The sequence below is a fragment of the Ammospiza caudacuta genome, chromosome 28 (assembly GCF_027887145.1).
Source record: "Ammospiza caudacuta isolate bAmmCau1 chromosome 28, bAmmCau1.pri, whole genome shotgun sequence".
In the NCBI taxonomy this organism is placed as follows: domain Eukaryota; kingdom Metazoa; phylum Chordata; class Aves; order Passeriformes; family Passerellidae; genus Ammospiza; species Ammospiza caudacuta.
In genome coordinates, this window is record NC_080620.1 from 4441534 (window position 1) to 4464043 (window position 22510).

Consider the following 22510-nt stretch of genomic DNA (forward strand, 5'->3'; position numbering starts at 1 on the left):
CAAAGGAATTTCAGGCTGGAAATGAAAATATTCTGGAATTATCCAAAAATATGGAAACCATGGCACTGCTTTCCTGCTGTTTTCAGCTCATTTTGTGCTGTTTCCTTTCCCTCACCCTCCTGGCTCTTTCCTGATCCATTTTTTTATATTTTTTTGTAATTTTCTTCCTCTCTAAGTTGGGATTTTCCAGCCCTGAATTCCAGGTGAGATTTTCCTGGGAATTCCTCCTGCCCTTCCTGGAGCTGCCCCTGAACTCCAGGATGAACTACCTGGAGTTCCCCAAAAATTCCTGAGCTGACAGCACCAAAAAAAAAAAAAAAAAAAAAAAAGGAAATTGATGGATTTTTGTGGAATTTTATGGAATTTTCAGGTAGGCCTCAGGTCTCCCTGCAGCACCCCACAGCTGCCATTGGTGCGGTTTAATCACAGAACAGCAGGAGCAAGGGTTGTGGGCGTGGCGGACGCTGTTCCAGGGATTGTTTTCCCGTTGCCGGTTCCCGTTTTTTTCCTGATTCCCGGTTTTCCCATTCCCGTTTTTCCCGGTTTTCCGGTAATCCCGGGCCCGGAACCCAACGCTACGGGACGCGTTTCCCGCGGACCGCAATAGCTGCTTCTCCCGCGGCGTGCTGTAGGTGCGCTGATTGACAGCTCTAGCGGCCAATCACAAATCAGCTTTCCCACCTCAGCCAATGGGAGGGCGCCGTGGGCGGGCGATGCGGGGCGGCCGGGCCGGGAGCGAGCGGGGCCGGCCGTGAGTGGGGGGGGAGGGCGGTTACCGGGGTAACGGGGCCGAGGGGGTCGTGAGGGGATGGCGGGGCCGCGCCGGGGACCCCGGGGTCGCAGCGGGGCTGGGGGAGCCGGGGCTGCGGGGGAAGGGACGGGAGAGCGGGGCTGGGCGGTGTGAGGGGCTGGAGTCCGGCCTTGGTGTGAAGGGCCGGGGCTGGGCCCGCTCTGGGTGTGAGGGGTCGGGGGGGGCCGCAAGCTCCTGTGGGGGGAACTGGGGTCCCCTCCTCATGAGGGGCTGGGCCCCTTCCCCATCCTGAGGGGCTCCTGTGAGGGGCTGGGCCTGGGCCCCTTCCCCATCCTGAGGGGCTCCATTTGCCTGTGAGGGGCTGGGGCTGAGCCCCCTCCCCACCTTGGAGGGCTCAGAGCAGACCCCAACCCCCTCTGAGGGTCTTCCCAGCTGAGCTCTGCCCATGTGAGCTGCTCATCACCCTCCTGACACCCCTCCCCTCATCTCTGCTCCCTTTAGGTGGGCTCAGGGTGGGCTGGGAGGAGCCCCTTCCCCGTCACCCCCTTTCTAAAAGTGGTAGGACAGTCTCAAAGGGCTTGGAAGGGCCGGTTTTAAACAGAAACATTGGGACTTAGAGGCTCACAAATGAGGAACCCCTTTGTTTCTCCTCCCACAGAGCCCTGCCTGCTTTATAGAATATTTTTCATCGCTTGGATGCTTCATTTTAAGCCAGTGACCCGAGCAGGAGCTGAGCTGGTCCCTTGGTGCAGCAGTTCTGGGGCTGGGGGCACAGCCCAGGTGTGCAGGAGGAGCAGGTGAGGAGTTCCCCAGATATTCCTGGGGCTTCCTTTCCCTCAGGGCTGCTCCAGCCCCATTCAGGGATGCTGGATGTAGGGGCAGGTTTGGGTTAAAAAGGGGAAAAAACTGAGGTTAAAGGGTTTCTGTGGGGAGCCAGGTGTGTTCCAGAGGTGTGAGCTCTGGAAAATGAGGATTTTATCCCTTCCCTCTGCCCTGGCACAGGCGTGGCTGTGCCTGGACCCAGATTTTGGGCTTGGCCACACCTGCAGTGAGTCAATGTCACCTGATGGGCTCTGAATTCCTCTCTTTGTCCCTTAGAGACAAAGAATTGGGGTGGCAGCGCACGGGGAATGGCTCCTCCCCACTGCCAGGGGCTGGGATGGGTGGGGGTTTGGGAAGGGAATAAATGGGATTTTGGGGAGGGGATGGATGGGATTTTGGGGAGAGGATGAGTGGGATGTGGAGGGGATAGATGGGATTTTGGGAAGGGGATAGATGGGATTTTGGGAAGAGGATGAGTGGGATGTTGTGGAGGAGATAGATGGGATTTTGGGAAGGGGATAGATGGGATTTTGGGGGGAGGATGGATGGGATATTTGGAAGGGGATGGGTGGGAGATTGGGAAGGGCATGGGTGGGATGTGGAGGGGATAAGATGGGATTTTGGGAAGGGGATAGATGGGATTTTGGGGAGAGGATGAGTGGGATGTGGAGGGGATAGATGGGATTTTGGGAAGGGAATAAATGGGATTTTGGGGAGAGGATGAGTGGGATGTGGAGGGGATAGATGAGAGTTTGGGAAGGGGAGGGATGGGATGTTGGGAAAGGGAGGGATGGGATTTTGGGAAGAAATTCCTCCCTGGGAGAGTGGGGAGGCCCTGTCAGGAATTTCCCAGTGCCTGCCACATCCCTGGAAGTGTCCAAGGACAGGGCTTGGAGTCCAGCCTGGCCTCAAAGACCTCCAGGTTTGAGGCGACCACAATTCCAGCGCTTTCAAACTCCTTTTGAATCCGGTTTGAACTTCGCCCTGCCGCTTCCTACAGCTCCTACAGGAAAATTCCCTGCGTTCTCCCCATCCCCAGGCAGCCTCTCTCCCCGAGGCCCACCCAGGCCGATGTCCCCGCTCTGAGCACACCCAGAGCGTCCCCTCAGGGCCCGGATCCGGGGCAGGATGAGGATCGTGGTGGCCAAGCTGCTGTGCCTGCTGGGCATCTGCGTGCTGGTGCTGGCCGGGGCGCTGCTGCCTGTCCGGCTCATCGAGGCCGACCACGAGAAGGCTCAGCGCTCCCGCCGCCTGCTGGCGCTCTGCAACTCCTTCGGGGGCGGCGTCTTCCTGGCCACGTGCTTCAACGCGCTGCTGCCCGCCGTCAGGGGCAAGGTGGGTCCTGGGGGTGTCCTGCCTAAATCTGGGCCTGCAGGGACCCAGCTGGGAGAGGAGCAAGGGGGCTGTGCCCAGGAGCTCACTGAGGAGAGCTGTGCCCACCTCCTGCCTTCATCTGAGCCTGCAGGGATCCGAGTGGGAGTGGATTGAGGGGGCCCTGCTGTGCCCCCTGGAGCAGCTTTGCTGTGCCCACTCCTGCCTTAGTCTGAGCCTGCAGGGACGCAGCTGTGGGGGCTCTGCCTGCTGGAGCAGCTTTGCTGTGCCCATTCCTGCCTTAATCTGAGCCTGCAGGGACGCAGCTGTGGGGGCTCTGCCTGCTGGAGCAGCTCTGCTGTGCCCGGGGACTCACCAAGGGGAGCTGTGCCCACCTCCAGTCTCAGTCTGAGCCTGCAGGGACCCAGCTGTGGGGGCTGTGCCCACTGGAGCAGCTCTGCTGTGCCCGGGGACTCACCAAGGGGAGCTGTGCCCACCTCCTGCCTTAATCTGAGTGTGCAGGGGCCCAGGGCAAATGGATTTAGGGGGCTCTGCCTGCTGGAGCAGCTCTGCTGTGCCCAGGGGCTCACCAAGGGGAACTGTGCCCACCTCCAGTCTCAAGCTGAGCCAAGGGAGATACAGGCTAGAATTAAGGAGGAAGTTTTTCACAGAAAGAGTGGTCAAATAGTGGAATCATCTACCCAGGGAGGTGGTGGAGTCACCATTCCTCGATGTGTTTAAGGGAAGACTGGATGTGGCACTTGGTGCCATGATCTAGTTGAAGTGTTAGAACATGGGTTGGACTCGATGATCTTAAAGGTCTCTTCCAGCCTAAAATTCTGTGATTCTGTCTCAGTCTGAGCCTGCAGGGGCTCTGGTGTGAGTGGATTTTGGGGGCTGTGCCCCCTGGAGCAGCTCTGCTGTGCCCAGGCCCTCACCAAGGGGAGCTGTGCCCACCTCCTGCCTCTGTCCACGGAGGAAGTGGAGGTTTTTGGGATGCAGAGGAGGCTGTGGGGTGTGAGATCAAACAGCAAGAGATCCACTGTCCTCTGCCAGGGGTGCTGTCCAAGGATGTGGCAGCTTCATGGATTGATGGAGTGTCCCTGTCTCTTCTGGGGAATAAAGGGGTGGATTCACTGTGGGAATGTGGAATGGTTCCCTTCAGAAGGATAAAAGGGTGGATTCACTGTGAATCAATGGGAATGTGGGAATGGGTCTATCCAGAGGGATAAAGGGGATGGATTCACTGTGGATCTGTGGGAATGAAGGAATGGTTTAGGGGATGCATTTATTGTGGATCTGTGGATCTGTAGGAATTGTTCTCTCCAGAGGGATAAAGGGGTGGATTCATTGTGGATCCGTGGAATTGTTCCCTCCAGAGGGATAAAGGGGCTGGATTTATTGTGGATTGATGGGAATGTGGGAATGGTTCCCTCCAGAAGGATAAAGGGGTGGATTCACTGTGGGAATGTGGGAATGGTTCTCTCCAGAGGGATAAAGGGGTGGATTCACCGTGGGAATGTGGGAATGGTTCTCTCCAGAGGGATAAAGGGGTGGATTCACTGTGGATCTGTGGGAATGGGTCTATCCAGAGGGATAAAGGGGTGGATTCACTGTGTCCATGTGGGAATGGTTCTCTCCAGAGGGATTAAGGGATGGATTCTCTGTGGGAATGGTTCTCCCCAGAGGGATTAAGGGTGCATCTTTTTCTCCCTTCCAGCTCGATGAGGTGCTCAGACAGAACAACGTGACCACGGACTACCCGGTGGCCGAGACCATCATGATGGTCGGCTTCTTCCTGTCAGTCTTTGTGGACCAGCTCTTCCTGAGCCTGCAGAAGGAGAAGCCATCCTTCATCGACCTGGAGACCTTCAACGCGGGCTCGGACGCGGGCAGCGACTCGGAGTACGAGAGCCCCTTCATGGCGTCGCCGCGCGGGCGCGCGCCCTACGGCGAGCACGGCCCGCACTCGCACAGCCTGCACCTCCCCGAGCTGGCGCGCTGCGGGCCCCGCCGCCTGCTGGGGCTGGTCTTTGCCCTCTGCACCCACTCCATCTTCGAGGGCTTGGCGCTGGGCCTGCAGGAGGACGGCAGCAGAGTGGTCAGTCTGTTCCTGGGAGTGGCCGTGCACGAAACGCTGGTGGCCGTGGCCTTGGGCATCAGCATGGCCAAGGCGTCGCTGGCGCTGAGGGACGCGGCCAAGCTGGCGGCGGCCGTGTGCCTGATGATCCCGCTGGGCATCGGGGTGGGCATGGGCATCGAGAGCAGCCGCAGCGCCGCGGGCAGCATCGCCTCCCTGCTGCTGCAGGGCGTCGCCGGCGGCACCTTCCTCTTCGTCACCTTCTTCGAGATCCTGGCCAAGGAGCTGGAGGATAAAAGCCACCGGCTGCTCAAGGTGCTGTGCTTGGTGCTGGGTTACGCCGCGCTGGCCGGGCTGGTGCTCGTGCCTTGGTGAGCCGGGGCCTCAGGAAGCCGAGGGAGCACAACCTCACCTCTCCCCTCCCACGGCGCCGGGAGGAGCCGCCCCTTTCACCGCTGGAACAGCCCGAGCCGGGCGGAGTTTCCGTGATGACCTGGAGGAGGAGAATCTCTTCCCGTGTGCTCAGAGTGAGGAATATCCCGAGGGATTGTCCCTGACCGAGGGGCTGCAGGGATTAGTGGACACAAACGTTGAGGATCTGGGTAAATTCTGCTCCCGAGAGCTCCTCGAATGTGTGTGTGCCTCCCTCCTTCCCTTCGGCCACGCTCCGGAGGCTCCGAGGAGGTGAGGAACAAGCAGGAGTGGAGGCAGAGCAGGTGTGAGCAGGGATAGCCAGGCTGCACTAAGCTGCTTTCGCTGGCTTAGTTGGGAGTAAAACCTGGTTGTAAGAGCTGCCAAAAATAACATCCCTGTGGGGCTCTGGCCTTCCAGGCCCTGCTGCCTCCACAGAGCTTCCAATGCTCCACCTGAGGCTTGGGGAGCTCAGCTTTCCCAGGGATTCATGGAAGAAATGAGGCCGGGCCCCTCTACCCTGCTTCCTTCTCAATGTTGTACTTATAGGCTGAGCATTCCCTAAGGAAAACCTCTGAAAATCAGGGGATGAATCCCAGCATGGTTCGAGTTGGGGAGGACCTTAAAGCCTGTCCAGTGCCATGGGCAGGGACACCTTCCACTGTGCCAGGGTGCTCCAAGCCCTGTCCAGCCTGGCCTTGGACACTTCCAGGGATGCAGCAGATCCTCACCTTATCCAGAGCCTGGAATCCATCAGCTTGCAGGAAACGGGCAGTAACAATTCCCAGCACTGATATTTTGGGGCAAACTCTCTGTGTTTTCAGTGCTCTGCAGTCAGAGGGGCTGAGATGCTCCCATCAGGGGCTGCTCCAAGGCTTTTCCAGGTTTCCAAAGGAATGGAATCACCTCCCTTGGGGGGGAGTGGAGATGATGCTCAGAGCCACGAGCAGCCCCTGGGAAGCTCCTGATCCTGATGGATTTGCCTTTGGGATTGAGGAGCTGGGATCAGAGGCTGAAGCTGGGAATGTGCTCCCCCCCAGCTGTGAAACACAGCCTGGCTGTGTTTTGGGGCAAACTCTCTGTGTTTTCAGTGCTCTGCAATCAGGGGGGCTGAGCTGCTCCCATCAGGGGCTGCTCCAAGGCAAATCCAGGTCTCCAAAGGAGTGGAATCACCTCCCTTGAGGTGATGATTGGAGATGATGCTGAGAGCCACGAGGAGCCCCTGGGAAGCTCCTGATCCCGCTGGATTTGCCTTTGGGAGTGAGGAGCTGGGATCAGAGGCTGAAGCTGGGAATGTGCTCCCCCCCCAGCTGTGAAACACAGCCTGGCTCAGGCAGGGGCTGCATTTTAATTACCCGGAGCTTTGGCTCCTGCAGCAGCCGGGCCGGGCCCCTGGAAGCGCTGATGGAATCGTGAGGATGGCGCAGTGCCGGCAGCGGGAAGGAGGCGCGGAGCCTCCGCGGTGGCCCAGCTGCAGCATATGGAGGCAGCTGAGCATCATCTGACAGATCCTGGGGCTCGTTAGTTTAATTGCTGCAACATCCCCGAGTCAATTAATCTTCCTTTGAAAACCTGGAGTGGAAAGGGGGGGGGGGGTGGAGGGAGGTTATTTTGGGCCTGGCATGACACAAAGCAGCAGGATGAGAGGAGAACGTGATTTGCCTCGGCGTGGTGAAGCCTCGGGGCTGTTTCACCTCTCTCCTAGGGGGGAGGTGACACGGTGCTGAGTGTCCCCTGTTGGGCTGTCACCTCCGTTTCACACCCTCCTCCTGCTGCGGTTTGGGATGGGGGGCTGTGAAGTGCCAGGGGGTGCTGAGCTCCCCCATCCTCATCCCGCTGCCCTGGGGGGGTTCATCCACAGGGTGGAGGAGGAAGAGGAGGAGGCCCTGCTGCTCCCAATAAATTCCCTGCCCTTCTCCCCTCGCTGTCACTCGCTTTTTTTGATGTCCCCCGTGGCTGCTCCGCGTCCGGCTCACGCGGCATCCACACGTGCCCAGCTCCAGCGTGGGCTGAGCCCCCTCCCCGGGCACACAGGAGCCCCCCAGAGCCCTGCTGAGCCCGGGGGCGGGGGCCGGGACCCCCCCAGCACCCCCCGCTCGGCAGCGCCGTGATTCAGCCCTGCGTGAGCGGCCGCCCCGTTGCGTCAGGCCTGGCGGGGAGCTGCGGCTCAATGGAACGAGGAGGAGCCGCAGGAAAATGATCAAGGGGAGCTCATTCATTCCCTCTAACGAGGAGGATCCGGCCGGCTCCGAGCGCGCCGGGGGGGGGGCTGAGGCTGCCACCAACCCCCTGGCATTGTCACCTCGCAGGGCGGGGCGGGCCGATGTCCCCGTGCCCCCCCTGTGCCCTCCCTGTTCCCGTGGGGACGCGGTGCCAGCGCGTGGGTGCCACCGTGGCCCGGTGCCCGCTGGCCGCTATTAATAGAGGCTGCGGATTTTAATTGCTGCCACTCCGGAGTGGGGTGGGGGGGAGGCAGGAGCAGACCCCGGCTGTGACAGGGACCCCGGAGTCATCGGTCACCTCCAGTGGCATGACACAGAGCTGGGGATGGTCACCCTGGGCACTTCTGGTCCCACTCAGGCATTGGGGGAGGGCTCAGCCACTGCTTGAGTGTCCCACAGCCCCGCCAGGACCCCCACTGTGTCCCCTCAAGGGTTTTGGGGCTCTGCCATGAGCAGGTGACACCAGTGTGTGACAAAGGCCCTGTGGTGTGCGCACAAGCTCCTGATCCTGTGCTGGGGTGGCACCATGGCCTCTGTGTCCCCAAAGCCCAGCATGGCTGCCCAGGCCACCCCCAGCTGCCACAGGGGCTCTCAGCACCCTGTGCCACGTGTGCCCTGCCTGGCTGGGACGTTGGTGTCCGTCTGTCCTGTCCCTGTGTCCCCTGTCACACCTGTGGGGCTCTGTCCCCATTCATGAGTCCCTGGGCTGTCCCTCCTCATGTGGATTCAGTCCCCACCTGTGCAGGTGTCCGTGTGGGGTCCCTGTCCGTGTGTCCTCATCCCCAAGTGTCCCTGTCCGCGTCTCCCTGCCTGGCTGTCCACTCTCACCCCCACATGTCCCCATCTCTCTCTCTCCATGTGTTCCCATCCGTGTGTCCCTGTCCCCATCCCCGCATGTCCCTGTTTGTGTGACCCTGTTTGAGTCTCTTCTCCGTGTGTCCCCATCCCGTTCCTGTCTGTCTGTCCCTGTCCCTGTGTTTCCATCCCACGGATCCCCATCGCTGCCCGTGTGCATCCCTGTCCGTGTGTCCCTGTCCGTGTGTCCCCGTCCCGCCGCTGCCGGGTCCCGGAGCCGCTCGGGGCCGGGCCCGGGGGTCCGGGCCCCCGGGCGGGGCGGGCGCGGCGGGCGGGGCCGGCGGCGGGGCGGGATCGGCTCTGCGGCGGCCGCACCGCACCGAGCCGAGGCGAGCCGAGCCGAGCCGAGCCCGCCCAGCCGAGCCGGCCCCGCCGCAGCGGCCGCAGCCCCGCCGAGCCCCGCCGAGCCCCGCCGCACCGAGCCGCGCCGGGCGGAGCGGAGCCGCCGCGCCGGGGCCGCCCCGGGCCGGGCCATGCGCTGAGGCCGCCGCGCCGCCCGCAGCCAAGGGCGGATCCCGGGCAGGACACGGTGAGGCGGCGGGCACCGCAATGCGACCGGCGCGGCGGGGGCCGGGGGAGCGCGGCCGGAGCGGGGAGCGGGGGTGCTGCCGGCAGGGGCGGGGAGCGGCGCGGGGGGACCCGCGAGCCTGCCCCGCCATCTGTCCGTGCCCTCCTGCTGCCGCTGCAGCTCCATCCTGAGCGGGATGCTCGTCCCTCCCGCCCCTTCTCCCGCTCCTCCATCTCCATCCTGCCCCTCTATCCTGCCCCTTCTGCCTCTCCGTCCGTGTCCTGCTCTTCCTCTGCCGCTCCATCTCCATCCTGAGCGGGATGCTCGTTCTCCCCGCTCTTCCTCTGCTCCTCCGACCTCCATCCAGCCCCTTCTCCTGCCCCTTCATCCCTCCATCCTGCCCTTCCCTGCCTCTCCATCTTCACCCTGCCCTTCCCCTGCTCCCTCACCCCTGCCCTGCCCTCCATCGTGACCCCCGGGTCCCCACCAGTGTCACCCCCGGTGCTGGGGGGCTCGGGAGGCTGCAGGATCAGCCCCGGGTGGTCCCTGCCTATGAGCAAAGGGGGGGCCGTGCTCTGAACCCTCGAACACCAGGGACTGTTGGGGTTGGGGCACAGGCCGTGGGGTCACCCCAAAGATCCCCCCGGTTCCGTGAGGGTCTGTCCAGCCCAGCCCCTGGGCTGTGAGTTCAGGGGCACTTTTGGCTGTGCCATGGACAGGTGGGACGGACAGGTGGAACAAGTGGGATGGGACAGGTGGGACAGGCAGGTGACACAGGTGGGATGGGAGCGGTGGGACAGGGTGGGAGCATTGCCAGCCCTGGCCGAGGTTGGACGTTCCCACGCGCCAGCTCAGCCCCGGCCCCCGCTGCAGCCCCAGCCCCCGGCGCTGGTGACGCTCCCAGCGTGGTGGGATCCAAGGAGCCCACGGTGGGATGAGCTCCTGGGCTCCTCCAGCTGCCAGCCTCGCCTGGCTCTGGTGTCTGGGGACATGCCCAGGGTTTGGGGCTGCTTTGTGGGGTCCAGACCCCCTGGTGCCCTGGGATGAGGATGGGGTGATCGTGGGAAGGGGCTGCTTCCCCCAGAGATGCTCAGGGATGCAGGAGCTGCTCTACGGGGCTGTCTGGGGCACTTTGCTGTCCCCCTTACCTGGACTGAGATGGCAGGAGTGGAGCTGACTGGGGACAGCAGGGCTCAGCCCCCTTCCCTCCCCTCCTTCCCGCTCGTCCTGTGACTGGGCACCTTTGGAAACCCTGTCCCGTGGTGGGTTTAATGTCCCCAAGGCTCTGTGAGGGTCCCACACACCCTGGGGACCCTCGTGGGACAGAGCTGGTGCTGCACTGAGGGACCAGGGCCCAGCACACACAACTCTTTGTGCCACCTCATTTCACATCACTGGGGGGCACTGGGGACCTTGCCCAGGTCCAGGTGTCCCCTGTGGGTGGGCACTGAGGTTTGGCAGCATGAAGGGGGCTCTGACCCCACTACCCACCACCTGCAGCCCACGGCTGTGCCATGCTCCTTTCCTGCACTCCTGGGGTGGGAGCAGAGCAGAGGGATGGCATGGCATGGGACAGAGTGACAGGGAGTGACAGGACACCAACAGCACAATCTGTGTGTGAAAGGGCACCTCTGTACCTGGTCAGAGAGCCCAGCTGGGCGCTCCAGATGCCACCATGACCTCACTGGGCTGTTGCTGCCCTGGCTGGGTGGACTGGGGGGGGGGGTCCCTGCCCAGCGAGCCCCCCCGGCAGCCTGGGCAGCAGCTGCGGTGCCGGTGGCCGCGCTCGGCCATATGGCCACGGCGGGCGGCCGGTAAAAATAGCCAAGGCGGCCTCACCCCTCCCCAGCCGGCAAGGGCGACCCAAGGGCAGCGAGCCCAGCTCCCGGCCGGGGCTGCATCTCAGGGGGGCCACACCTGGAGTTGGGGGCTGACGCCTCGCTGTGCCCCCGCAGCCACCGCGGGGCCAAGATGCCGGAGCAGAGCAACGATTACCGCGTGGTGGTGTTCGGAGCCGGTGGCGTGGGCAAGAGCTCGCTGGTGCTGCGCTTCGTCAAGGGGACCTTCCGCGACACCTACATCCCCACCATCGAGGACACCTACCGGCAGGTGATCAGCTGCGACAAGAGCGTGTGCACGCTGCAGATCACCGACACCACCGGCAGCCACCAGTTCCCCGCCATGCAGCGCCTGTCCATCTCCAAGGGCCATGCCTTCATCCTGGTCTTCTCGGTCACCAGCAAGCAGTCGCTGGAGGAGCTGAAGCCCATCTACCAGCAGATCGTGCAGATCAAGGGCAGCGTGGAGAGCATCCCCATCATGCTGGTGGGCAACAAGTGCGACGAGACGCAGCGAGAGGTGGAGAGCAGGGAGGGGGAGGCCATGGCCAAGGAGTGGAAGTGCGCCTTCATGGAGACCTCGGCCAAGATGAACTACAACGTCAAGGAGCTCTTCCAGGAGCTGCTGAACCTGGAGAAGAGGAGGAACGTCAGCCTCACCATCGACGGGAAGCGCTCCAGCAAGCAGAAGAGGACAGACAAAATCAAGGGGAAGTGCAGCATCATGTAGAGCCCCGGACTGGCCCGCGCCCCCTCCCCACTCCGGATACCCCCTCCCCTTCCCTCCTCCCGCCCACGGCTGGATGTGGCAGTGGCATCGCAGCGGGACCGTCCCCTCGTCCTCCGTGTGCCATCACTGTGACTGTGCGGGGCCGCCGGGGGTGAAGACGGGGCCGAGGTGAGGGACACGCGGCCATCCCCCCCCCCCCCGGGCACGGCAGGACCGGGGACACCCGGACCACCCCCCCGCACTCAGCACAACCGGAGCCACCGGGCCCGGCCCCCGTCGGTCCTCGCGGGAGGGAAGGACGGTGCCACGTGGGGATGGCGGTGTCACCCTTTGGGGACAGTCCCGCGCGTCCCCCGTCCCCACGCCATAGCGCTCTGCTCCTGCGGGCAGAGACCCGGGGCGGGGGCAGCCCCTGCGCGGTGCCCGTGTCCCCCTGCCCGGTGTCCCCCTGCCCCATCCTGGTGCCATGACCCCCTCCCCAAACCCCCATCCCCGTCCTGGTGCCACAGCCCCCCCAGCCACCGCAGCCCCCCAGCCTGGCACCGTGGTCCCCTTGCCCCCCAGGCCCATCGTGGTGCCCCCCGTGTCCCCGCCATCCCCGAGCCGGTGCCGCAGCCGGAGCCGCCAGCCCAAGCACAAAGCATCGGGTCCGCGGGAGGTCCTGACCCAGCACAATCCTGGCGAGCTCCGGCGGGAGAGCCCCGGCCCCGCGGCCAGCCGGGCCCCCCGCTGCCCCCGCACCCCCTCGGTGCCACCCCGTCCTCAGAGTCCCCCCGCGGGGACCCCCGGCACCCTCCAGCTCTGGCTCAGCCCCGCTTGTCCCCCCCGGCCGGAGCGGGGTCCCCGCGCTGTCACCAGCCCCTCGTCCCCTCGAGGTTTGTCCCCTCGCTCCGGCCCCGCTCCTTCCCCGCCGCCGCCACCGGGGTGTCCCCGAGGGGGTGTCCCCGAGGGGGTGTCCCCGGACAGGCCGAGCCCCCCCCAGCTCCCCGCACCCCCCGGCTTTTTACACGAGGATCCGAGCGCCCAGGGGACAAGGTGACGATGTAGCCTTTATTCTAGAAATAGTCTTCCTTCAATAAAGAGACGAGAAACGCTCCCGCGTCCCCCGGAGCCGCCCCCGGCCGGGGCGGGAGCCACGGGGGGAGCACGGGAAGGGGGCGAGGTGAGTGTGACGGTGAGTGTGTGATGTGTGTGCGTGTGCACAGCTTGGGGACAGCCACGGGACAGTGGGACGGCCACAGACCCGCGTGTGCAGGTGTGGGGCACGTTGGTGTGTGTGCAGGGCTGTGGGCATGTGTGACATATGTGACATTTGTGTGTGCGGGGCACAAATGTGACATGTGTGCACAGGTCTGTGTGTGACACAAATGTGGCAGTAAGCACAGGTGTGTATGGGGCACAAATGTGACAGTGGGCACACCTCTGAGTGTGACATAAATGTGACATGTGGGCACAGCTCTGTGTGTGACACAAATGTGACAGTAAGCACAGGTGTGTATGGGGCACAAATGTGACAGTGGGCACACCTCTGAGTGTGACATAAATGTGACATGTGGGCACAGCTCTGTGTGTGTGACACGAATGTGACAGTGGGCACAGGTGTGTGCGTGTGACGCGAATGTGACGTTTGTGCACACCTCTATGTGTGACACGAATGCGGCACGTGTTCCGTGCGTGTGACACGCGCGTGCCCCGTGCCCCGCTCGTGCCGCGCGTGCCCGCCTGTGACGTGCGTGCGACACGTGTGACGCGCGCGCGCTCCCGCGTGTCGCTGTCCCCGCCCGTGCCCGCGGGAAGGGGAGGGGGGGGGGCGGGAGCGCGGCGCGTGCGTCATCACGCCCGTCGCCATGGAAACCAGCGCTGCTCCCCGGGCGCGGGAGCCGCGTGGGCTCCGGGAGCGGGAACGGGGAGGGGGGAACGGGGGGGAACGGGGCTGCCGCGGGCACCGGGGAACGGGCAAGGGCACGGATCCGTGGGGATGGGCAGGGATCCGTGGGGATGGGTACGGATCTGCGGGGATGGCACTGATCTGTGGGGATGGAGCGGATCTGTGGGGTGAGCATGGACCTGTGGGGTGGGCATGGATCTGTGGGATGGGCACGGATCGGTGGGGATGGGTACGGGTCCGTGGGGATGGGCACGGATCAGTGGGGACAGTGATGGTTCCATAGGGATGGTCATGGATCCATAGGGATGGTTGTGAATCCATTCAGATGGTCATGGATCCATAGAGATGGTGATGGATCCATAGGGATGGTTATGGATCCATAAGGATGGCTGTGGATCCATAGGGGTGGTGAAGGAGCCATAGGGATGGTCATGGATCCATGCAGATGGTCATGGATCCATAGGGATGGATGGTGATGGATCCATAGGGATGGATGGTGATGGATCCATAGGGATGGTGATGGATCCATAGGGGTGGTGGTGGATCCATGTGGATGGTCGTGGATCCATAGGAATGGATGGTGATGTATCCACAGGAATGGCGATGGATCCACAGGGATGATTGTGGATCCCTGTGGGTGGTTGTGGATTTGTGGCAATAGCCACAGCTCTGTGGGATGGTCACGGACCCATGGAGATGCTCTGAGCTCCATAGGGACAGCACCAGCTCTGCAGGGATGTCACAGCCCCCTGGCACTGCCCATGGCCCCTGCTCCTGTCCCCGTGTCCCTTCTGTGGCCTGGGAGGAGCCGGGGCCCTCTGTGGGTGCCAGGGCAGGACAGTGGGACAGGCACACATGGACATGGGGACACTTGGTGCCAGTCCCCACCTGCTGGGACCCCTTAGGACTCTCAGGTATTTGGGGTGGCACCATCACATCAAAACTCAGAGCGCTTCCAGAGGCTCCACAACACCTTGGGGTCAGACAATCTCCTCTTCCCCCATTTCCCGGGTCTCCCTCTCCCATTTCCCCTCACCTAATGGGGACCTGTGCCCGCTCGGTCCCGGTCCTGCTGCAGCTCCGGTGTCCCTCGGGATGCTGCCAGGGAAGCGCTGGGTCCCTGCAGTCCCCCCAAACCCATCCTGAGCCTCCAGAAATCAGCGCAGCACCGGCAGGGATGATCCTCGCCGGGCGCCCGGAGCCTCCCCCGGGTCCAGGCGTTAAACAAAGCAGCTCCTGAGCGTTAATTAACGGGATGAGCCCCGGGATGAGCCGCTCCCGTCCACGAGCAGCCCTGGCTGCATCCCGCGGCCATCAATTTCGCAAATGCAGATTTTGGGATCCAAACCAGCTCCTGGCATCGCGTCTCGCACTGGAATATTGTCCCTTGTGTCCCTCACCGAGGGGACACCGCGGCTCCCGGGGCTGCCCATCTGCAGGGAAAGCGGATTAGGGCTCGGCGGGCCGGGACATACGGGAGCAAACTGGATTAGGGGGAAAATCAGCCTTCTTCCCACTAACAGGATTATGGAGTTTTCAGCCCGATTCCAGCGCTGCCGCCGCCGAGGTGGGGACAGCCCCGGGCTCGGCATTTCCCCACCTCAATTCCTGCTGGGATCGCAGCTGCAACTGGTGCGTACTGGTGCGTACTGGTGCGGCCGTGCAGACTGGGATGCGCTGGGAAGCCATGGGGACGTGGCTGTGTCCCCCCACGGTGACTCCCGAGGACCAGGCACCACCGGGACCCGCTCGCCCGGTACCTGAGGCAGCCCGGGGGGAATCAAAGCCCCGGTTCAAGGCGTGATTTCCGCTCCCTCCGCGCCGCCAGCGTGACTCCCGCCCGCCGCTGATTCATCGCCGCGGATTTTCCCCTCGGTCCCCGGGGGCAGCCGCTCCCCGAGGTGGGGGCAGAGCGAGGCCGCGACCCTCGGTACGCAGAGCTGGGCAGAGCCCGGGGAAGGTTTGGGGGATTTGGGGGGCTCCAAGCACCGCAGCGGGGTCACGGACGGGGTCCGGTGGGGCTGCACCGAGGGCTGCGGAGGAGCACAGACCGGGGGATCCCGGGGTGCCCGGGACGTCCCCTCACGGTGCTTCGCGCCCCGGCCGCCACGTGCCCCCTCCCACCTTATTAATATTAATGAGCTACTTATGAAGCCACGCCCATTTCCCAGCCCCGCACGCTGATTGGCCGTTCCTCCCGCCGCTCCTCCGCCGGCCCCGCCCCCTCCCGGCCTCCCTCCGCGCCGCCGCCGCCGCAACCGAACTTGGCGGCCGCGCCAAGCCCCGCCTCCCGGCTGGCCCTCCCCCCGCGCGCCGCTCTCCGCGGGTTCCCATTGGCCGGCGGCGCTGTCCGTCAGGCGCGCGGGGCGGGGCCGGCGCCGCCCGCGGGCCAGCAGGGTGCGTTGCGCCGCGCGGTGTCTGAGGCGGCGGCTCCGCTCCGCGCCCGCCGCGCCCGCTCCCGCCGGTACCGGTGAGGAGCCGTCGGGAACGGGGCGGGACTGCCGGGGACAGCGCGGGGGGACGCCCGGCTGCTTCAGGCCGCGGCTTGGCCGAGCCTCCACCTCGGCGCGGCCCTGCCCGGGGCCCCTCTCCGCCCGGGGGGGGCGGCGGGGCTGGGCCGGGGAGGCTTCGGGGGGTCTGGGCGGGTAAAGGCAGGCGGCGGGACCGGGGAGGGCGGGGAGGCTCCGGGAAGGGTGTGGAGGGCCCGGGCAGGGCTGGACGGGGGGCTCAGGGCGGGCTGGGGGTGTTGGGGATCCCTGGGGAGGTGGAGGGACCCTGGGGATGAGGAGGGGGCTCCGGGTACCGGGGGGCTCGGGGTGGGACGGGAGAACCCCCGGGGCAGCTCCGGGGGGAGGCTGAGGGGAGTTTGGGGGTCCTGGGGGGGTTTGGGGGCGCTGGAGCCTGGCACAGGGCGGGGGGGGGTTGGCATGAGAGGCTCGGAGGGACCCTCAGAGGGTCCCCATGGGGGTCACAGCGCTGGGTGGGATTTTGGCACAAGGATCAGGGCGAGGAGATAACGTGGAGGGGTTTGGGGGCCCTGGTGGATTTTTGGGAGGTTTCGGATGAGGGGATGGGGGTGAGGATGGTGAGGGGCATCTTTGGGTGGGCGAGGTGACAAGGGACAGTGGCAGTCCATGAGGGGCATGGCTCGGTGCCAGCTGCTTGGGAAGTTGGGTGACTTCATGGCGAACCAGCCCCAGGTTTTGGGGGTGAAAAAGGAGATCGGGGGAGCTGGGCAGAACATCGAACATCACATAATTTACTTGTTTGTTTCCCGCCGGCGAGTTGAGGGTGGCTTGGAGTGGTGGCATCCCGCCTGATCCGGGCAGGATTTGGGGAATTGTGTGGGTTACATAAAGGAGGGGTGGCTGCAGGATCTGGGTTTTGTGCTCTTGAGGTGTAGAGGAGGTAAGTGGGTGCCGCAGACAAAGGCAGTGAGAGAGAGAGAAAAATCTGTCTCCTGCTCCTCACTTCCACTTGGAGGTGTGCAATGGGAAGCTTTAGGAGTTGGGGAAGTGCAGGAAGCAGGGATTGGAGCTGTGGGCACAAACCTGAGCTTTGCCTCTGTCCTGTGACATTAAACCAAAGCCAAACAAGCTGGGCTGGGGCTGTGTCTGCTCTGAGACACCTCTGCTGCTGCTTGGGGGAAGTTATTGTGGCTAAATTGGTTTTTTTTTTAGGGAAAATTAGCACCTTCCAGCTCTGTGAGCTTCTTGTGGATGTGTCCAGAGGAAATCTGGTGTGTGACAGAGCACAGGAGTCATCAGCTCAATTAATCCTGGCAAAGTCGAGGCCTTTTAGGTGATTGCTTGGTTTTCCTTCGGGCCTCCATCCCCGGGAGGTTCCACAGGTCTTTGTGTCCCTGCCATGTGGGATGTCCACAGGCAGGTGAGCAGATCCTCGAGGCTTTCAGCTCCATGGCCATAAAACAAATTTATGGGAATTTGTGGCTCTGTACCCACCATTTATCCTGTTTTTTGTAGGGGAAAATGGAAAAAATACCCCCGAAAATACCCCATAAAACAAATTCATGGGAATTTGTGACTCTGTACCCACCATTTATCCTGTTCTTTTTGGGGAAAAACCCCTAAAAACCAAAAATACCCCATAAAACAAATTAATGGGATTTTGTGATTCTGTAGCCACCATTTATCCCCTTCTCTTGTGGGGAAAAACACCCCAAAAACCCTCCATAAAACAAATTCGTGGGAATTTATGATTCTGTAGCTACCATTTATCCAGTTCTTTTGGGGGGAAAAATACCCCCCAAAACCAAAAATACCCAACAAGTTCATGGGAATTTGTGGTTCTGTACCCACCATTTATCCCGTTGTTTTTGGGGGGAAAATGGGAAAACCACCCCATAAAACAAATTTATGGCACTTTCCTGATTTTGGTGGCACTTGCCTGATTTGATTTGGTGGCAGTTTCCTGATTTTGGTGTTCATTTCTTGGTTTTTGTGGCACTTTCCTCACTGGGAATCGTGGCTGTCCCTGTCCCATTAGAGCTGGACACTCTGTCCCTTGGAAAAAGCTGATTTTGGTGGCACTTTCCTGATTTTGGTGGCACTTTCCTGATTTGATTTGGTGGCACTTTCTTGATTTGATGGTTGGTAGGGGATTGTGGCTGTCCCTGCCCTGTTAGAGACATTCTGTCCCTTGGGAAAAGCTGATTTTTGTGGCAATTTCCTGATTTGATTTGGTGGCAGTTTCCTGATTTTGGTGGCACTTTCTTGATTTGATTTGGTGGCACTTGGCTGATTTTGGTGGCACTTTCCTGATTTGATTTGGTGGCAGTTTCCTGATTTTGGTGGCACTTTCCTGATTTTGGTGGCAGTTTTCTCACTGGGAATCATGCCTGTCCCTGTCCCATTAGAGCTGGACATTCTGTCCCTTGGGAAAAGCTGATTTTGGTGGCACTTTCCTGATTTTTGGTGGCACTTTCCTGATTTGATTTGGTGGCAGTTTCCTGATTTTGGTGGCACTTTCCTGATTTGGTGGCAGGTAGGAGATTGTAGCTGTCCCTGCCCTGTTAGAGCTGGGCACTCCATGCGTTGGAAAAAGCTGATTTTGGTGGAAATTTCTTGATTTTTGTGGCACTTTCCTGATTTTGGTGGCTGGTAGGGGATTGTGGCTGTCCCTGTCCCATTAGAGCTGGACACTGTCCTTTGGAAAAAGCTGATTTTTGTGGCAGTTTCCTGATTTGATTTGGTGGCAGTTTCCTCGCTGGCAGGGGATTGTGGCTGTCCCTGTCCCTTGGAAAAAACTGATTTTGGTGGCACCTTCCTGATTTGGTGGCACTTTCCTTGCTTGATGGCTGGTAGGGGATTGTGGCTGTCCCTGTCCTGTTAGAGCTGGACACTCTGCCCCTTGGAAAAAGCTGATTTTTGTGGCACTTTCCTGATTTGATTTGGTGGCAGTTTCCTGATTTTGGTGGCACTTTCCTGACTTTGGTGACGCTTCCCTGATTTTGGTGGCACTTTCCTGATTTTGGTGGCACTTTCCTGATTTTGGTGGCACTTTCCTGATTTTGGTGGCACTTTCCTGATTTTTGGTGGCACTTTCCTGATTTGGTGGCAGTTTCCTCACTGGGAGGGAATCGTGGCTGTCCCTGCCCTGTTAGAGCTGGACACTCTGTCCCTTGGGAAAAGCTGATTTTGGTGGCACTTTCCTGATTTGATTTGGTGGCACTTTCTTGATTTGATGGTTGGTAGGGGATTGTGGCTGTCCCTGCCCTGTTAGAGACATTCTGTCCCTTGGGAAAAGCTGATTTTTGTAGCAATTTCCTGATTTGATTTGGTGGCAGTTTCCTGATTTTGGTGGCACTTTCCTGATTTTGGTGGCACTTTCCTGATTTTTGTGGCAGTTTTCTCACTGGGAATCATGCCTGTCCCTGTCCCATTAGAGCTGGACATTCTGTCCCTTGGGAAAAGCTGATTTTGGTGGCACTTTCCTGATTTTGGTGGCACTTTCCTGATTTTGGTGGCACTTTCCTGATTTTTGGTGGCACTTTCTTGATTTTTGGTGGCACTTTCTTGATTTTTGGTGGCACTTTCCTGATTTTTGGTGGCACTTTCCTGATTTTTGGTGATACTTTCCTGATTTTTGGTGACACTTTCCTGATTTTTAGTGACACTTTCCTGATTTTTGGGGCAGTTTCCTCCCTGGGAGGGACCCTGGCTGTCCCTGCCAGGGCTGGACGAGCTCCAGCTCTGCAATATTCACCCTGGGAACTCTCTGCTGCCCTAAAAATGAGCTCAGGGTGGAAATTCGGGGTGGTTTGGTTGGGTTTGTACCCCCAGTGAAGCTCTGGAAGAATTTCCAGAGGATTTGAGGAGCAGCAGAGTTGGGAGAGCCCCAGAATTCCAAGCTGGCCTCGATGTAAAGATCTCACGGTGGAGCTTTGAGGTGGAAAACTCTGATTGCTGCAATATCCTGGAATTCCTGAATTGTGGAAACCTCTGATTCCAATGTCCTGGAATTCCTGAAACCTCTGATTCCAATATCCTGGAATTCCTGAAACCTCTAAATCCAGTATCCTGGAATTCCTAAATTGTGGAAACCTTTAATTCCAATATCCTGAAATTCCTGAGGTGGTGGAAACCTCTGATTCCAATGTCCTGGAATTCCTGAATTGTGGAAACCTCTGAGAATTCCCGAAGTGGTGGAAACCTCTAAATCCAGTATCCTGGAATTCCTGAAGTAGTGAAAACCTTTAATTCCAATATCCTGGAATTCCTGAAACCTTTGATTCCAATATCCTGGAATTCTTGAAGTGGTGGAAACCTCTAATTCCAATATCCTGGAACTCCTGAAACTTCTAATTCCAATTTTCTGGAATTCCTGAAGTGCTGAAAAACCTCTGATTCCAATATCCTGGAATCCCTGAATTGTGGAAACCTCTGATTCCAATATCCTGGAATTCCTGAAGTGATAAAAACCTCTAATTCCAATATCCTGAAATTCCTGAGGTGGTGGAAACCTCTGATTCCAATATCCTGGAATTCCTGAAGTGATAAAAACCTCTAATTCCAATTTTCTGGAATTCCTGAATTGTGGAAACCTCTAAGAATTCCTGAAGTGGTGAAAACCTCTGATTCCAATATCCTGGAATTCTTAAAGTGGTAGAAACCTCTAATTCCAATATCCTGGGATCCCTGAATTGTGGAAACCTTTAATTCCAATATCCTGGAATTCCTGAAACCTCTAATTCCAATATCCTGGAATTCCTGAAGTGATAAAAACCTCTAATTCCAATATCCTGGAATTCCTGAATTGTGAAAACCACTGATTCCAATATCCTGGAATTCCTGAAGTGATAAAAACCTCTAATTCCAATATCCTGAAATTCCTGAGGTGGTGGAAACCTCTGATTCCAATATCCTGGAATTCCTGAAGTGATAAAAACCTCTAATTCCAATTTTCTGGAATTCCTGAAGTGCTGAAAAACCTCTGATTCCAATATCCTGGAATCCCTGAATTGTGGAAACCTCTGATTCCAATATCCTGGAATTCCTGAAGTGATAAAAACCTCTAATTCCAATTTTCTGGAATTCCTGAATTGTGAAAACCTCTGATTCCAATATCCTGGAATTCCTGAAGTGATAAAAACCTCTAATTCCAATTTTCTGGAATTCCTGAATTGTGGAAACCTCTAAGAATTCCTGAAGTGGTGAAAACCTCTGATTCCAATATCCTGGAATTCTTAAAGTGGTAGAAACCTCTAATTCCAATATCCTGGGATCCCTGAATTGTGGAAACCTTTAATTCCAATATCCTGGAATTCCTGAAACCTCTAATTCCAATATCCTGGAATTCCTGAAGTGATAAAAACCTCTAATTCCAATTTTCTGGAATTCCTGAATTGTGAAAACCTTTGATTCCAATATCCTGGAACTCCTGAAACCTCTAAATTCCACTATCCTGGAATCCCTCAAGTCTTTCAGGCACAGAACTAAAAACACAAATCCAGTTCCCCATCCTGCCCATTGTCACATTCAGACCAAAAAAAAAAAAAAAAAAAAAAAAAATAAAGAAAGCAAAGCTGGGAGAGAGAGCTTTGTCTTAAACATTAATTAATCCAAGCTTTACCCACTTAATTGGTACTTGCCAATAAATTGCTGGGACTCAGAGAACTGGCAGAGCCCAGGCCTTGCTTTTGGTGCCCCCTGTTATCATCTGGTGCCAAAAAGGGCCTGGATGGCACAAAGGGGACAAAGGAGCCATTGTGCCCCAAAGCTCGGTGACATTTGGGGTTTCTGAAAGTGAAACTCGCTCCAGTTTCAATCTGAAATGTTGTGGCTTGCACAATCCTGCTCCAAAATATCTTTTTTCCTCCTTTAAAATACCTGAGCAGCCACTAATTAGTTAAAAAAAAAAACCCTAACCAAATGTGGTCACAAGGATAAATGTGTTTAATTTTTGTGTTTAATAATTGGGTTTAATTTGGTGAATTTTCGCTGCTGGGGGCTCGGAGGGAGGATTAATCTTTATTTTAAGTTAGATTTTTCCTTGGGAATGAGCTCTGGATGGTTCCCATCCCAGCAGGGTTGGAATTCCCAGCAGTTCAGGGTTGGGTTTGTGTGGAATGGGTGGGTTGGGATTGGATGTGACGTTCAGGACCAAAAAAAAAAGATTAAAAAAATAAAAAAAAGGAGGAAATTCAGGCACGCTGTTAACACTGAGACACAAAACAGGAAATTTAGTTAAGGGTTGTGCTTTTCCCTCATTTATCCTGTGGTTTAAAGTAATTCAGCCTGGGTTGGGTCTGTACAGCTGAAAACATTCCCCAATTTCCACTTCAAAATGGATTTTTGGTGACTTTTCAGAAGCTGCGAAAGCCAAGAAACCTCAGCAGCTCCTGATTTATTTTCATATTTAGAAAACAGAGTTGTTTGAAAAATAATCTTGGTGCTGATGGGAATGGGGGAAGCAGGAAAATGGGGAAGGAAATTTCCCCTCTTGGCACTTCAGGTCCCTCTCAGGTGACAACCAGGGCTGGACACTCTGCTGACACCCCCTAAAAATATTCTTTGTTTTATTCCCAACTTGTCCCCTCTGGAAATACAAAACAAATCTATTTTTAAATCTACAG

General features: G+C 58.7%; 3 protein-coding genes across 5 annotated transcripts in view; all 3 read left to right on the top strand.

Moving 5' to 3' along the window:
- The first annotated feature begins 741 nt into the window (after positions 1-741).
- On the top strand, positions 742-6937 carry SLC39A3 (solute carrier family 39 member 3). Its single transcript, XM_058821125.1, has 4 exons — positions 742-751; positions 1410-1548; positions 2613-2908; positions 4605-6937. The coding sequence occupies exons 3-4, from the start codon at positions 2702-2704 to the stop codon at positions 5337-5339; spliced, it is 942 nt and encodes a 313-aa protein (XP_058677108.1). The 5' UTR covers positions 742-751; positions 1410-1548; positions 2613-2701; the 3' UTR covers positions 5340-6937.
- Positions 6938-8886: 1949 nt separating this feature from the next.
- DIRAS1 (DIRAS family GTPase 1) lies at positions 8887-11541 on the top strand. The gene is made up of 2 exons (XM_058821114.1): positions 8887-8981; positions 10916-11541. The coding sequence occupies exon 2, from the start codon at positions 10932-10934 to the stop codon at positions 11526-11528; it is 597 nt and encodes a 198-aa protein (XP_058677097.1). The 5' UTR covers positions 8887-8981; positions 10916-10931; the 3' UTR covers positions 11529-11541.
- A 4244-nt stretch (positions 11542-15785) lies between these two features.
- Positions 15786-22510, top strand: part of GNG7 (G protein subunit gamma 7) — a 53037-nt gene continuing 46312 nt past the window's right edge. For 2 of the 3 annotated variants that reach the window (XR_009275747.1, XM_058820898.1), the window contains exon 1: positions 15786-15886. The gene's annotated coding sequence lies outside the window, so the exon portion shown is untranslated. Of the gene's footprint in view, positions 15887-17117; positions 17218-22510 lie in introns of those variants that run through there. The other variant, XM_058820899.1, reaches the window with a different exon arrangement.

Coding starts and splice junctions, on each gene's coding strand:
- SLC39A3 (XM_058821125.1), top strand. CDS start 2,702: ATGAGGATCGTGGTGGCCAAGCTGCTGTGCCTGCTGGGCATCTGCGTG. Junction 2,909..4,604: donor TGCCCGCCGTCAGGGGCAAG/GTGGGTCCTGGG, acceptor TCTCCCTTCCAG/CTCGATGAGGTGCTCAGACA.
- DIRAS1 (XM_058821114.1), top strand. CDS start 10,932: ATGCCGGAGCAGAGCAACGATTACCGCGTGGTGGTGTTCGGAGCCGGT.